The 16869-nt window shown below is 40.7% G+C and overlaps 1 protein-coding gene across 4 annotated transcripts; it reads left to right on the top strand.

Moving 5' to 3' along the window:
• Positions 1-96: 96 nt before the first annotated feature.
• Positions 97-16845, top strand: hfm1 (helicase for meiosis 1). Of its 4 annotated transcripts, none has more exons than XM_085389459.1 (36): positions 97-367; positions 782-823; positions 913-983; positions 1122-1254; positions 1478-1629; positions 1781-1858; positions 2221-2376; positions 2462-2662; positions 2779-2867; positions 2967-3010; positions 4528-4629; positions 5720-5865; positions 5962-6056; positions 6184-6317; positions 6421-6468; positions 6657-6737; positions 6830-6921; positions 7119-7225; positions 7356-7403; positions 7511-7608; positions 7695-7829; positions 9097-9182; positions 10091-10174; positions 10720-10877; positions 10965-11068; positions 11255-11446; positions 11593-11658; positions 11746-11870; positions 13807-13889; positions 14053-14159; positions 14303-14389; positions 14770-15075; positions 15251-15332; positions 15812-15923; positions 16193-16338; positions 16495-16845. In XM_085389459.1, exons 1-36 carry the CDS (start codon positions 145-147, stop codon positions 16538-16540), a joined length of 4059 nt encoding a protein of 1352 aa, XP_085245585.1. In that variant the 5' UTR covers positions 97-144; the 3' UTR covers positions 16541-16845. The 4 variants fall into 4 exon arrangements, with proteins under 4 accessions (XP_085245585.1, XP_085245584.1, XP_085245586.1 ...); XM_085389458.1 differs by having other exon boundaries at positions 16492-16844; XM_085389460.1 differs by lacking the exon at positions 14303-14389 and having other exon boundaries at positions 16492-16845.
• The last annotated feature ends 24 nt before the right edge of the window (positions 16846-16869 follow it).

The raw sequence follows: 16869 nt of genomic DNA, 5'->3' as shown, positions 1-16869 counted from the left end.
TTTCCTCCTCCTTCCCACAACAGCTTGTTCAATATTCAGGTGTATACCAGTGGAGGTGACTCTTTAAACACAGGTGACCTCAGTAGCAGTGGCGGCAGCAATCAGACAACATCCAGACCTCAAACTTTTCTCAGTCAGGTTACCATGGCGACAGCGCCTCCTCCTCTTCCTCTTCAGCCGCCACGGGCGACAGTTGGCCGCGCAGCTCCTCCTTTCCCCTCCAAGCCCACCCTCTCACCCCCTCCCATGGGTTCATCTGCAGCGAGCGGCCGACCCCCGCAGCAGGCGGCACATGCAGAGACGCAGGACAAGGGCACAAAGAAAGGTTTCGTTCCGCCCATGACGCCTCGGCCGCTCCTAATCCAAGGTGTTACACTGCACTGATATACTGGCAGGTTGACGCTGCGCTCACTGTGTAGGAGCTCTTTAAATACAGCTCATATAGCTTCTGTAAAGTGTTGCAGCTCATCAACATGCCAATGTCTGGCCATGGTAGCAGCTGCCATGGTGTATTTGGGTGTGATGAGGTGAGCTCTGCCCATTGATTGCTCCAGTGTAATGAAACATACTGGTCACTAGGTGGTGAATAGTAGACGCAGTGGACAGGAACAATAGAGGCCATTTTAACCCATTGTAGTCTGCAAAGAATCAGCAGATTCTCTTTCGTCACAAATGTACAACACTACCAAATGCTGCATATTCAATTCAATGTGTAATTGTTTCAATGAAAATCTTGCATTAATGAAAATTTATAATGTCTTAAATAATATTGTCATTTCAGGATCTTCTGGATCTGGAGTTTTGCGCCCAGTTTCAGAAATACGTATCCTTTTTCTTGTTCAAATTGACACAATTTGAAGCTGTTAGGTAGTGTCTGAATCAAAGTGATGTTTCCTAAAACCTGTTACACAGCATTTAAGTTCAGATCTGTCTTCAGTGAGTTTCCCTTTTTCAATTACGTTCAGTCCAAAGCTCTGGATGATGTAAGCATTTGTTTGTAAATCTGCATACACAGAAATCATGAAAAACACATCTGGTTAAATGTAAATTTACACCTGTGTAAATGTAAACTACCCCTGGCACTGTGTCCTCCAGTGTATGTGTGTTTGGTCTGTCTGCAGGTTCTTTATACAAATAAAAACTTTGTGGCCTGTGCTCCGACTGGATCTGGTAAAACAGTGCTGTTTGAGCTGGCAATCATTCGCCTGCTAATGGAGACACCAGAGCCCTGGAGAGATGTCAAAGCTGTATATAGTGAGCATGCAGTATTATTGGCTATAAGCTGCTAAATCCCACTGCTCATTCACATTTATTCAGTGCTTTGAAATGGCACACCTAGCTATAATCACACACAGGGGCTTTGAATATGTGTGTTACTTTCACCATGTTCTGATTTTTTTACTCCAATAATTTTTGGGGGGAGGATTTTTGACTTATGAAGCTCTCGTATAAAGAATCCATTGTTTGTTTTCACCAGTGGCCCCTATCAAAGCTCTCTGCAGTCAGTGCTTTGAGAGCTGGAAAAAGAAGTTTAGTCCTCTGGGGCTGACCTGCAAGGAGCTGACTGGTGACACAGAGATCGATGACTTCTTTGAGATTCAGGACTCCCACATCATCCTGACCACACCTGTATGTGACAATATGAAGCAGCATAATTATGCAAATGCAAAATAAAGGGTAGAAAAGGAGGGGAAATGTAAAATAAGATGTTATGTCTTAGTTAAATATTGTTATATTTCTATGCATCATAGATTGATACATGATCATTTATATTTTTAAGGAAAAGTGGGACAGCATGACCCGAAAGTGGAAGGATAACTGTTTGCTGCAGCTAGTTAGGCTCTTCCTTATCGACGAGGTCAGTGTGTTTGTCACATATTTTGCTCACAGAACCGTTTTTGGATGTTACTTCTTGCCTCTTTATTTTCCTGCACAGTGGGGGATGCACTGGCTACTTTGTGTCTTAGGATGGAACATTGCACGATAGCACATAATTAGCCTCTGCCCTCAGCACTTTATTTTACTTGAGGTTATCCATTAAAAATGATGGAACATCTTGTTCCTGGAGTCTGTATTATGGGAGTACACAGACGCTGGCCTAGTTCCTTTAGACTTGCACTCATTTATGTTAATAATAAAACATAAAGATTGATTTTGTATTTTACGTGCATACAAATATCCCTGAGCCGTTTCCACACATGAAAAATATTTTTGTACCAGGTGCATGTCGTGAAGGATGCAACCCGCGGTGCCACGTTGGAAGTGGTGGTGAGCAGGATGAAGGCAGTACACACCTTCAGGACTTCACAGTATCCAGAGGCCAGCCTCTCTATGAGAGTTGTGGCTGTGTCTGCTACCATACCCAATGTATCTGATGTAAGCACCCGCTGTACCTGTTTGCATTGTCTCTCATTTGTAGATCAGTAACTTGTGGATTCTCAAACTTCCTGCTTGTTTTTAGATAGCAGACTGGCTGTCAAATGAGAACGGCCCGGCCATATATCTGGATATGGATGAGAGCCACCGTCCGGTGAAGCTAAGGAAGGTGGTGCTGGGATTCCCCTGTGGTCCAAATCAAACTGAGTTCAAGTTTGATTTGGCACTTAACTACAAGATAGCCAACATCATACAGACGTACGCTGAGCAGAAGCCTGCACTTGTGGTGGGTTGTAAAATGTATCCAAACTGCATGTTGTTTATGCTTTCTTTCTGAACATGACAGAAGATGCAGGTTTTTGGTTTTTTTTTGCCTCATTATCTGAAAATTGTGTCTTGTAGTTTTGCTCTACAAGGAAAGGAACTCAGCAGTCAGCCGCAGTTCTGGCTAAGGATGCTCGATTCATCATGAGCATCGAGCACAAGCAAAGGTTTGATGTTCAATCATCCGCAGTGAAACATCCGCGCACGTGCAAGTTTACAGAGCAGGCTGTTCTGATTGAACTTGTGTGATCTGCTTGACTCTGCAGGTTGATGAAATATGCAAACTCCATTCTCGATTCTAAACTGAGAGGTAAGGTATCTGAAACATGTTATCAGTGGTACTTTTTAAAAGAAAAATGACCTTGGGGCCTCCTTTAGTGGTTTGCAATGTGCTCAGTGATGCTTTGTAGTTTCAGTTTCAACATCCTCTCGACACAAAATAAAGTCGAAAGAAATGAGCTTGAAGAACTTGAATGGCCTGCACAGAACTCACAGATCTCGTTTGTATCTAACTTATGTACGATGAATTGGAGAAAACACATTCAATAATGCAGATGTTGCATTTGGTCATATTTATGTGAGTTTTGACATTGTCGACTGATGATTATGTGACACATTGGTGTATGGCCGAAAAGTAACAAGATGACAAAGACACTTGTAGTGCAGACACAGTGTATATAGAGTGTAATCAAAGGAGCTTGCAAAGAAAAGCGTCTGGACTTCTTTAAGTTGCTTGAAGACGTTTCACCTCTCATCCGAGAAGCTTCTTCAGTTCTAAGGTCAAATGGTGGAGAGTCCCAGATATAAACCTAGTGGGAGTGACCCCCCACAGAGGGACAAAAGGACCCCCTGATGATCCTCTAATCGCCTGAGCCAAGGTGTGAAACTGGGTGTGGGTCCCAATCAGCCAGAGTTTCGGGTGTGTTCATTGTGAAACCTGGCCCCACCTTATCATGCGAATTCCTGAGGTCAGCTGGCCCAGGATGTGAGTGGGCGTTAAGGCGTCTGGGAAGGGATCTCAAAACTGGATTATAGATGGCAGAGAGTTGGTGTCGTAAACCCCCGCCTCTGTTCAAAGATGGTCGCTCACAGTGGACATAGATGGCTTCTTTCACTCCTCTTTCAAACCATCTGTCCTCTCTGTCCAAAATGTGAACATTGGCATCCTCGAAAGAGTGACCTTTATCCTTAAGATGCAGATGGACTGCTGAGTCTTGTCCTGTGGAGGTGGCTCTTCTGTGTTGTGCCATGCGCTTGTGAAGTGGCTGTTTGGTCTCTCCAATGTAGAGGTCTGAGCATTCCTCGCTGCACTGTACAGCATACACCACATTGTTAAGTTTGTGTTTTGGCGTTTTGTCTTTCGGGTGAACCAGTTTCTGTCTGAGCGTGTTGCTGGGTCTGAAATACACCGGGATGTCATGCTTGGAGAAAACTCTCCTGAGTTTCTCTGATACACCGGCTACATAGGGGATGACAATGTTGTTGCGTCTGTCCTTCTTATCCTCCCTCGCTGGTGTCTGGTCTTCTTTTCTGTGCCTCTTTGCTGACTTTAAGAACGCCCATTTAGGATAGCCGCACGTTTTGAGTGCTTCCTTTACATGTGTAAAGGAAGCACTCAAAACGTGCCCCCCCCCCCCCCCCCCCCCCCCCCCCCGAAGAAAATACAGTTTCAGCTAAATAAGCTGACACAACACACTCACTTTCACTGCACACAGACAAATCGTGCTTAACTTGTGTGTAACCCCGTTTATTGAAAACTTTGTGTTTTGAATATGCAATATGTCAAATGTCTAACATAACTTTGTGGTAACTTTGTTTGCGGCCCAGATTTGGTGGCGTTAGGAGTCGGCTACCATCACGCAGGAGTTGACTTGTCTGATCGGAAGTTGATAGAAGAAGCCTTCACTATGGGAGACCTGCCTGTCCTCTGTGAGGCACAGTTTTATCCTGCGCTGTGAAGTAATATGTTACCACACAAGTGTGCAACATGATACTTTTTTTTCCCTGTCACACTGCTGACACAAACAGGAAGGACAAGTACCACAGTAATTGTTTTTGCACATCAGCTCCTTGTACCAATCACAGGGTTGTGTCAAAAATAACTTAGGTTTCTGTACAACAATAAGAAATATTGTTATTTTGATGGTAATAGTATATATATTTAAGATGATATACTTCATTTGTCTTAAAAGTGCTGAAATTGTGTGACAACAGCCAAAATATGAAACGTATCCTGTACAAAAAAGTATCCTACATGAGGAATAGCAGCTAATTAATTTGAACAAAATGCAACAAAACAAAAATGAAATAATTAAAAAAAAACTAGAAACAGAAGCAACAGTGAGAGCTCAGTGAATAAACATTTAAGCAAAAGATAAAATATATTTTTTGGGCAGCACGGTGGCATGGTGGTTAGCACTGTTGCGGCACAGCAAGAAGGTCCTGAGTTCAATTCCAACATCAGGCCGGGGTCTTTCTGTGTGGAGTTTGCATGTTCTCCCCGTGTTTGCGTGGGTTCCCCCCGGATACTCTGGCTTCCTCCCACCGTCCAAAGACATGCAGCTTGTGGGGATAGGTTGATTGGAAAATCCAAATTGCCATTAGGTGTGAATGTGCGAGTGAATGTGAGTGCGAATGGTTGTCTGCATAGGTGAAGACAATAAGGGAGTCACACAGGAAATAACAAGAAGACTAAACACAAAGAGCAGAAAACTCACCGAACGTGAGACGAAAGCAAGACTAGCGGAATAAACCAGAAATACAGGAAATAAACACAACAACAAAGATAACAAAAACTCCATGAATGAATACAAAACTAGACAAATACAAACATTAAGAAAAATATGGAAAACTCAACCCAACGATGCTAGTAATGATAACTCTGGAATAACAGTGAAAAACCAAAAACTCCAACGTCAGGCAGATCCTTAGATCATAACAAACTGAGCACTAGTAGAATAACTTAACCAGTCTTCTGTTTTATTTTATGGTGTCTCAATTTGTGTTTGCTCTCTCCTAGTTACCACCAGGACTTTATCCATGGGGGTAAACCTACCAGCTCACCTGGTGGTGATCAAATCCACCATGCAGTATGTTGCAGGCTCCTGTCAGGAGTACAGCGAGGCAGATCTGCTCCAGATGATAGGCCGTGCTGGAAGACCACAGGCAATGACATGTTTATGACAGAATATAACAGCAATGAATGCATTATTATATTTAGGTTTTATGATGTACTTTCATTTTCATCCTTTCTGCCTCCAGTTTGACACATCTGCTACTGCTGTGATCATGACCAAGATTCAAACCAGAGAGAAGTACCTGAAGCTTATGAATGGGATAGAAGTCATTGAGAGCAGGTAGGACCAGTAGTAATGCTCTCTTTAAAATCCCTTCTGTCTTTTTCTTCTTTTTCTTCATATCGCTCTCTCAAGAGGACACACAGGTGGAACGATCATGGGGTAACACTAGACTCTGTTTCCACAGCTTACACAGCCACCTGGTGGAACACTTGAATGCTGAGATTGTTCTGCAGACTATCAGTGATGTCAAAATGGCTTTGGACTGGATTCGCTCCACCTTCCTTTACATCAGAGCCCTCAAGAACCCCACACACTATGGTTAGAGCCTTCTCCTGTCTTCTGCTTGTTGTTAATCAGCTGTGAGGTCCGTTAATTTTTAAAAAAACCAGTGAGTGTCAGTTTGTCCGCATTTTCATTTCAGGATTCTCTGCCGACCTAGACAGATGTGGAATTGAAGCAAAATTGCAAGGTGGGCCATAGCTGTACTTTTATGAAACTGAAGGTTACTTTTAGAAAAATACAAAAAAATTCAAGCCACAGTAACCCGGCTGCTTAAAGAGGTTTTGTGTTTGCTTGTTTTTTTTGCTCAAATGTAAGTGTCGGATCTGTTCCCTTATTGAAATTTAAGCTATGTACCGTTTCTGTCATCTTCATTAGAACTGTGTCTGAAGAATCTCAACTCTCTGTCCTCTGTTGGGCTGATCTCTATGGATGAGGATATCACCATCAAACCGACAGGTAGATGTTCAGGCTGTTTTCATGTCTTTTTTTGCAGCCAAGTCTAATCCTAAAAACTTGAAACTGTTAAGCAATTTATTTCTCTCTTACAGAGGCTGGCAGGTTGATGGCTAGGTACTGCATTGCCTTTGACACCATGAAACAGTTCAGTAAAGTGTCTGGGACTGAAAACCTGTCTGATCTGGTAGGTTTTCTGTACTATGTATTTGATGTAAATGCATTTATTCAAGATTGACTCTATACAGTGTTATCCTTGACATTTTGCAGGAACAGCATGCCTGACCTTGTTCTTTCTCTTGCTGCCTCTCACAACTAAACTAAACTCAGCTAGAGAAAAAATAACCATTATGAGTATTCACCGTCCTTGTATTGTGTGTACAGATTGAGCTGCTGTCAAAGAGCAGAGAGTTCAGTGACATCCAGCTGAGAGTGAATGAGAAAAGGTCCTTGAATGCTTTGAACAGGGACAAAAACAGAGTCACCATCAGGTCAGACACATTTATAGGATGCACAAATGTATGCACAGCATCAAAAACTTTGTTTTATATGGGAAATGCATAACAGGGGGGTGAGATAGACACAAGCCAGTGAAAACTAAATCTTTATGCGTTTTTCCAGGTATCCCATTGACGGAAAGATCAAAACCAGTGAGATGAAAGTAAACTGGTAGGTTTAAAAGAAAGTGTAGTTTTTGATTCTATATTTTTCAGAATTTGCAGTGTTAAAGAATTGTATTACTGATTGTCCATGTACATAAATATTGTGCTTTGTAGTTTGATTCAGGCTCAGTTAAGCTCCATCCCAGTTCAAGATTTTGGACTTACACAGGACACAGCAAAGATCTTCAGGATTGGCATGCGCATCAGCAGATGTACGTTCAGGGAATAAGAAACGTACAAAAGACGAGTTGCCTGTATTCATGTTTTTAAGTTTTGATTTTATTATGATCCCATTCAGGTCTGTCTGAGTTTCTGAGTCAGAGGGTCAAGGCTGTTTTTTCTGCTGTGGTCAACTCCCTGATCCTGGCTAAGTGCTTCAGAGCAAAGCTTTGGGAAAACTCACTCTATGTTTCCAAACAGCTGGAAAAGATAGGTGGATGCCTCTCTATGTTCTTTTTACATTATAAATTGATACAGCATACTGCATTGTAGGTCAACTGCTCATGCAGTAATACTAGAAGAAATATTATTATGCCACAACTGCTGCATAATGGAAATATTAATAAACCAAATATTCTTTCTGTTAGACGTACACTCACTGGACACTTCATTAGGTACACTTTGCTAGTACTGGGTTGAACCACCTTTTGCCTTCATTTCTGTCTTTTATTCTTTATGGCACAGATTCAACAGGGTGCCGTAAACTTTCCTCAGAGATTTTGGTCCATATTGACATAATCACATCACACAGTTGCTGCAGATTTGTCAGCTGACTCTTCTTTTGCATCACATCCCTAAGGTGCTCTATTGGATTAAGATCTGGTGACCCCCGGGGCCATTTGAGTCCAACAAACTCATGTCATGTTCAAAAAAACAGTTTTAGATGATCTGAGCTTTGTGACATGGTGTGTTATCCAGCTGGAAGCAGCCATCAGAGGATGGGTACACTGTGGTCATAAAGGGATTGACATGATCAGCAACAATACTCAGGGAGGCTGTCGTGTTTTAAAGAACTTCAGCCGGTACTGAGGAGCACAAAGAGTGCCAATAAAATGCCACCTCATTACACCCCCCCCCCCCCCCCCACCCCCACCCCCACCCTACCGTTGATGTCATGTTGCTAATGCCAAATTCTGACCCTGCTTTTTTGAATGTTGCAGTAGAAATTGAGACTCATCAGACCAGATAAAATGTTTCCAGTGCTCTGCATTTTTGTGAGTCCCTCCAGTTTCCTGTTATTCGCTAACAGGAGTGACACCCAGTGTGGTTTTTCAAGGTTCCAGAGATACTCTTCTGCATTCCTTGTTTGTAAAAAGTAGTTATTTGAGTTACAGTTGCCTTCTTATCAGCTCAAAGCAGTCTGCTTATTATTCTTATTCTCCCACTTGCAGCGTCGACCATTTTCTCCCAGAGAACTGGCACTCACTCGCTGGCTCGCTAACTCACGCCCTCTTTTCAGGTCATTCTTTGTAAATCCTAGAGATGGTTATGTGGGAAAATCACAGTACATCAGCAGTTTCTAAAATACTCAGACCAGCCCATCTGCAATCAGCAACCACAGCATGTTCAAAGTCATCATGTTAAATAATGTTGCGGCTAACAAGCAGTTGAACAGGTGTACCTAATAAAGTGACACAATAGGTTATTGTATATTGTCGTTACAGTTTATAGTAATTAAGTAATAACATGGGTTGTTTCAGGCCAAACTCTGTCAACTGCCATGGTGCATGCTGGACTCACCACATTCAGCAAAATAGAGCAAACCAACGCCAGAGAGCTTGAGCTGGTAAGTCTGTGTAATACTTAAAAGTAAAATGCTTTATAATCTGAAGATAATCTAATAATTAATCTAATCTAAATTATCTAAAGCTTTTAATTTGTGTGCTCAGTTTGTTGTTCAGTGGGTGTGTGGTTGACGTGGTACGTTTTGGTTCACATGCGTGTGACTACAAACTTTGGCCAGGTCATGAGGAAGTTGCACCACCCTACACCCACCTACTTTTACCTTCACATGATGCCACTATTTCTTTCACACTTTAGGTTAATGTGAAAAAAAACAACTAAAAAAACAAGAGTAGACAACAATACCTAGTTTCTTAACCAAGTATCCTCACAAAACGTGTCCATTTCACGTTTGCCTCTCCAAACCTGAAATGGACACTTGTTCATGCCTGTCCATTTCACGTGGAGAGGCAAAGCGTGAAATGGACACACATGAAGAAGTTGCATTAGTGCATGCTGACATTGCATTATTAGCAGGAAGTAATATATTTAAAGCCAGAAAGTTGGTATTGAGCTAAAAACATAAGTGCATTCCAGTGTCCTTAATCATCTGACTCTATTAAACTAATATGTACGTACACTTAAATGTGTCTGTTTAAACGCTTTCCCATGATTATTTTCATGTTGGCTTTAAAAAAAAAAATCTCCCTCCACTGTTACTGCAGATTACTGCAACTTCTGCATGCTCGTACGTTTCACATTTTGGAGCGACAAAATGTGAAATGGACACGGTGAACTGGTGTGTCTGTTACACACTTGTAGTGATATCAGGTTGATGTTAAATACCAACAACTAAAGGTGAAAGTGTAATTCTGTTTTTTCAAAATCACTCAGTTAATGTTAAGCATCTCCTCAAGCACTTAATGTCTGCTGAAAGTGTTTGGGTGTAACTTTTGCAAACTTTATGTTCAGATTCTCAATAGGCATCCGCCATTTGGAAACCAAATCAGAGAGTCTGTCATACACCTCCCAAAGTATGACGTAATGGTGGAGCAGGTAAATGGCATTGCAAACTATTGTTATCACGGCACAAGGCACAAGCACTTCATATTTGTTGATCTTAAAAAATCTGAAATCATAAATATTTGATCATAAATGTAGTGAAAAATAGAAAAATACACTAAAATTTGATTATTTTTTTTTGTGCTGGATGTTTAAACCACATTTACATATTTAATTCTTCATTCTTCATTCTTGGCCTTTGCTCACACGAGAGCTTCAAGAGGGCAGTTAATGTGAATGTGATTTCTTCTGGGCATGGCTACAAAAAATCAAAGGAGATTATTTTGAGCTTTCAGTTAGCCACAGTTCCCTCTTTAATGCGTTTTAGCCAACATAATCTCTTACTTGTTAATATGTAAAATGGCACAGTATACTGTTAGCTTGCTGAAGGTCCAGCATTTAAATTATTTATATTTTCTTGGCTTTTATTTGAAAGCTATTTCAAAATTGTACCTGTTTTCACCCATATCAACACATTTAAGTGTTTATTTCCATGTCTGTTCTGTATCATGTTCCTCTAAAGCTGTTGTGATTTATAGCTTCCAAGGTACAGCAGCACCACAGCAGAGATTGTGCTTAAAGTGAGCCTCAAAAACCAAGCACAGCTGCTGACCAGGAGAGCAGCTCAAGACCACCATTATGCCTCCGTCGTCATCGGAGACGCTGATAACAATGTCGTCTTTCTGCAGAAACTCACGTGAGGATAAAACACCATGTCTTGACTTTCACCTTTTGTAAAAGAAGCCAAAATATGGAACGCCAACATATGCTGTTTGTTTTCCAGGGACGTAATGCTGCTGAAGGGTGGTAGCTGGTCAAAGAAGATTGAGGTGGCGAAGGCTATGAAAGGAGATGAGATCAGTGTGCATCTTATCAGTTCAGAATATGGTAAACCATGGAAGCACATTTACATTGTAACCAAAAAGAGGAAAACAGCAACATCTCATTTGGTTCCAATTTTTTGTATTTTTTTAAATGAAGGTAACAGCTCACTGTGTCCTTTGGTGTATAGACTCTTATACTGGACTGAATATATGTAAGGAGAGGATTTACCATGCGTTTCTTCTGCTGTAGTGGGTCTGGACATCCAGCAGAAGTTCACAGTGTACTACTCTGCAGCTCGAAGATTTGGGACTGAAAATCCACACAACATAACGCAGGATGCCAGGAGACCGCAATCGGTGCTGAAACCACTATCAACAAATCAGGCTGCAACTCACAGGGAGAACGGCACATCTGTGGGAGAAGAGAGCAGTTGTAGCTTTGGTACAGATTACTTTTTCATGCTTTATCATGATATGGTTTATAAATATTGTATTTCTTCTGAGGCAAATGCATATTTTGTTTGTTGATACATTTTTTTCAGACTTCAAATGTTATATTTTTTAAACTTTTTAAATGTTCTTTTGCAGATATGGGCAATAAAAGACATTGCAACCACTTCTGCAAAAACAAGGCTTTCTGTGCCCATGACTGTTGTGAGTATGATGCATTTTATGAATCTGTCTGTGCAGAGGTCCTTCCTGCCACAGCGTGCCAACAGTGTTCATGCATGTCCTCCCAAGGTAAAGTAGGTGTTACTGTGACAAGAAAGAGGTCAGCAAACCAAGAAACCAGTTTCACTTCATATTTGAAAGACCTGAGGAGCCGATGTGACACATTTGCGCCGACCCCTGTTAAGCGACTCAAAGTGAGCAAAATACCATATCTGAACCCACATCTCATACTTTCAGTAGCTTTATCTAGACTTTTAAATGTGTTGTGTGTCTGAGGGTGTGCTATATCCAAGCAATCTCAATAGGTCATAAACAGTACAGCAGAATAACATTGTATTATGTTCTTACTCCTAAAAAACTGCAGAAGCTGACCAGTCACCAGTAGTTACAATAAAACAATTAAAAGAAATTTCAGTCAAGTATGGAAGTTGCAAATAAAAAAAGATATGCACTATCCACATGGCAGACTTACATATATGTCCTATTATAAGAATAGGACGTATATGCAATGTAAACAATCCTTATTGTGGATTTATAAGTGGAAATTGTTTAGTAGCAATAAGGGACACTGAAACATATATAATGCACATAGTATGTGCATTAAAGTTGTATTTGGCATACAGAAAATACAATTATACAAAAAAGAAAGTCTTTACAGCTATTTACAAAACTGAGGTACTAACGCCAGACACACACACAAGGTTATACTTGCAAATTACTGGGCACAGACACTCTATCAAAATAACGAATCAAAAACACATGCTCTTTGTTGGATGGCGGAGGCTAGTAGAGAGGGGGGCCAGGTGGCTGTCATCTGGTAGTTAAGTACTGGAGGTGATCAACCAATTATCCAATCCCAAGACAGGAAGAGACTCCACCCAGCTACTCAGCAGGCACGCCCAGGTGTCCACCTCCTAAGAGAGAAAGGGGAAAAAACCCACAGCCATCCTCTGGTGGGAGGAGTCGCACATAACACAAACACTGACAACCTTGGATCATAACACTAGTGTATTTAGAAAAAATCAGAATGTTAGATTTTTAAATCACCAAATATCAGTATCGATCTTAAAAATCCAATAAGTCGAGCTCTAAAACTTCTACTTTACAGCGTTGTTTCATTTCTCCTGCCACAGTCTTTCGATCAGCTTGAGGCCTGGACTTTGACTGGGCCATTACTACGCCTTGGCGTAGATTTGCTGCTGTGGTTCTGTTTTGTTTTGATCGCGCATGACCCAATTTCAGCCAGGCTTCAGCTGGAGACAGATGGCTTCACATATGAGTTTAGAACAAGTTTGGTATACAGAGGAGTTCATGGTGGACTCAATGACTGCAAGGTGCCCAAGTCTTGTGGCTATAAGACAAACCCAAATCATCACTTCTCCACCAACATGCTTGACAGTTGGTTTACAGTGTTTATGCTGATATGCTTGATGATTGTGTTGCTGTGCACTATGGAAAACTTTGATCTTGTCTGTCCAGAGGACATTGTTCTAGAAGTCTTGTAGTTTGTTCAGGGACAATTTTGCATACCTAAGCTGTGCTGCCATGTTCTTTTTATAGAGAAGAGGCTTCCTCCTGGAAATCCTTCCAAGCACACTGCACTTGTTCAGTCTTTTTTTGTAATTGTACTCCCATGATCTTCAATGTTTAACATGCTAACTGAGGCCTGTTTTTGTTCTTTCTCTGAACACTGCATGATCTAATCTTGGGGTGAATTTGAGAATATTGTGGCATTGTGTTAACACACACATAAATGCTCCATGCCAGTAAACTGCCAAAAAGTTTGCTTTTATAGAGGCGCTCACACTTGCTGATGATCAGTTAATTAACTGTATTGGATTAGCAGCTGCTAATTACCCTTTATGATGGTTTTATTAAGTATAAAATATAAAATATTTCGAAGCTCATTCAGTCCAAAGTTCCCTAGGCAGATATACTCTGTGTATAACTATGAGGGCATAAGCATTGTTTTGGGTTTCTGTAATATTTTGCACCAAAATAACTAATTATAGAAAATGGCATATATATATTTTTTTTGTAAAGAAAACCGTCTTCTGCACACGGCGGGCACGTTGTCTGTATTCCTGAGCTAATTAATAATATGGGTGATGTTCTGTTTTATTTCTTTAGATGAAAATGGCTGAGGAGCCTGTGTCGCTCAGCATGCAAAGGTTTGCTTACAAACCCAAAGAGATGCTTCCACCCCCTTCATGGTACACACAGCCACACTGAAATTACAGATTTATCTTGATTCTTATGTGCAAACATGTTAATAGTTTCCTTAAAAGAAAAGCTGAACATTAGATTCTCAACAATCATGAGCAAAGACGCACTTGGCTCACATTACTTTCAAGCTTGGTTTTTTTCCATCTGAAGGAATAAAGAAAATCTCTGTAAAGCTTCAGTGAGACCTCAGTCTGGGACTGACTTGGCAAGTGAAGCTCAACTACCTGACGTAGAAAGCCTGAATGACCTTGACGGAGGTAAACGAGTGACATGACTAAGCTCCACATATTCCTTAACATTTGAATGTCACTTCTATCATATCTTCTTTGTGTCACGTGTTATATCATATATCATTGATATGTTATATCATCAGCTGTTTTCTTTCTTTTTATTTTTTGAGATTATGATGACTATTATGTGGAGGACATGTACACAACGATGGGAGGGCCTTCCCAAAACGCTGCTGCAGCTCATCCTCACCATCAAAGTATTGTTAAATAACTTCAAACTCAGTAGCAGACGGACCATCCTGTTGGTTCACATGTTTTTGTTCTGCTCAGCTTTAAGTTCTGCTCAGAGGAGGTCCAAGTGCAGACAATTGTTATATGGACTGTAGTAACAAAATAAAACATATTAATTAAGTCAGACATACTCAGGAACAGGTTTATTCAGCATACACAAGATTAAATGGTAGACTTAACGAGTATCACCCAACCACGGTCAGCTTTGAAATCAATAGCTGCGTGGGAGATGGAAGAATCTAAAAAGATATTAGATAGATATTATTTTTCAAGTTGAATTTATAAATGCACACAGTTGAGAAGGATTTGATGATGTGACCATGCTTTTATCTTCCTCTGTGTTGAGGTTCCTCGTTGTGGATGACCACAGATATGAGTGTTGGGAGTCAGGACTCTCAACAGGATCTAAACCAGGTCAATATAACCAGCACGGGTCACTCAAAGAGCTCCACCGCACTGCCAGAACAGGCTGCTCTCTGCAAAAATACTTCATCCCTCCAGATACCGACTGTCAACTTTGACCTTGGAAACGAGTGGGATGACTGGGGCGATTTTGATGATGATAATCTGATCCATGCCAGCGAGCCAGCACTGACTTCATACACAACTGCACAACCTCAAATTCAGCAGTGTGGTGAAAACCGCACACCAGGTAGAGTGAACTGAAAATCAGCTTTTCACACATTTCAGTCATTAGGACTTCACTGTGACATGAACACAGTGATGTTTTAATATCACTGGATACCCTTAAGCACACATGCCCATGTGGGATTATACGTCAGATGTTCTTATGGTTTAATTAACACTATACATATGTCTTTATGTAGGCTATGTTACAGCTTCAGCACCAGTATTACTCAGCCACTCACACATCAAACCTTCCATAACCGCTGTGACTACACCACTGAGGTAAGACCACAACCTTATGCACCATTAACCAACAAGTAAGGTATAACCAGGAAGCCAGGAACCAGAAACTGTGTGACATACTGTATGTGTAGTGAGATAGTACCAGTAACCGTTAGAAAATTTGTCATATTTGCAGACTCCAGTTGTTGATCCTGGATTTTCTAAAAGTAAAAGCTTTCATGTTCCCTTCCGTTGGAAACAGCTCCCAGTTTGGATTCAGGAGACAGCCGCCCTCTCTTTTCTATTCTTTTAGTTTTAGTCGATTAAAAATCGTAATAGTGTAGATTAAATCTAAAGTAAAATACAAGTGTCAAAGTTTATAGTTTTTACACAATTTACAATGACAACTTGATATCACATGCAAAAAGTGTCTATTCTTCTCTTTTGTCGCATTGTCATGAGAAACAAGGAGCATGGAAGATGGTTGGACTGTTTAATAACAATACATGTGTAATAAATGTTTTTCATGATTATTTCAGGTTGACTTCAACAAATGTCAGTCCTGAAATCAAAAAAGCGGGACCCTCACCAGTCAGCCGGACATTCACACCACAGAAGAGAATCACACCCAAGTGGAATCCAAAAGTGCATGTATGTGCACACGCGGGAATGTGCACATGTCTATTTGTGCAGTTAGTTGTTATATGTAAAAACACTGAGAACACCATTTTCTGTCTGTTGACATCTTTTAGTTATCTATTATCTATTTAACTGTCTATTTATTCAGTTAGTACAGTAAAGCTCATACTTGTGCTATTTTTCAGTTAATGGTTCTAACCTCACCTTTCTCAAATGTAACAGCCAGCAGTCAAGCTAATGTGCAGACATGAATCATGGCTCTATTTCTTTTTGTTGTGCAGAGGCCAAATATTTTCAGTGAGGAAACCACTATAAAAACATCATTAGAACTTCTAAAACAGCCCGAGGAGGCAAAAGTGACTAGGAGATTGGATTTCTTTTCAGCATTGAGTGCCCCACCCAACGCCAGCTCATCTCTCAATAGAAGGTAAAAAAGTGGCCTTGATTCACACCTATTGCATGTTTTCTCAGCAAATAAAAAAAGTGATCCTATATGCAGGGGATATGGGATAAGCATACTTCCTTACAGGATTAATAAATACCCTTTTTCCTTTTTTCCCCCTTTTGCATATAACACCAGCAGCAAAGAGGAAGATGCTTTTGTTGGCATTTTTGATGGAATATTTTAGAAGTACTGGTGGACACACTCTGATATAAACATGTCCCTAATGTAAGGTTCTTTCTGTTTCCTGTGAGATTTTCACCTGGAGTTATATATTGTTGCATTGTTCATTCTTATTTTGTATTGTAAATGAAACAAGTTCAAAAGGGTTTTTTGATGTGATTGTATTTATGTGCGCTGTTTACTTAATAAAGCCTGCGTTCACCGGAGGATTCAGTGGAGTCTTTGGGTAATTTCTCAATGTGTGAACTCACTTGTAGACTAATTACAAGTAGTTTTGTGACAACTGTCTAGTATCATAGGTGTGTATTCAAAGACTGCCATTCAAGTTGTTGC

The sequence above is a fragment of the Rhamphochromis longiceps genome, linkage group LG18 (genome assembly GCF_057381845.1).
Source record: "Rhamphochromis longiceps isolate RC_006_pf linkage group LG18, R_longiceps_female_GT1.1, whole genome shotgun sequence".
Taxonomy (NCBI): Eukaryota; Metazoa; Chordata; class Actinopteri; order Cichliformes; family Cichlidae; genus Rhamphochromis; species Rhamphochromis longiceps.
This window is presented reverse-complemented; position numbering and strand designations above follow the sequence as displayed.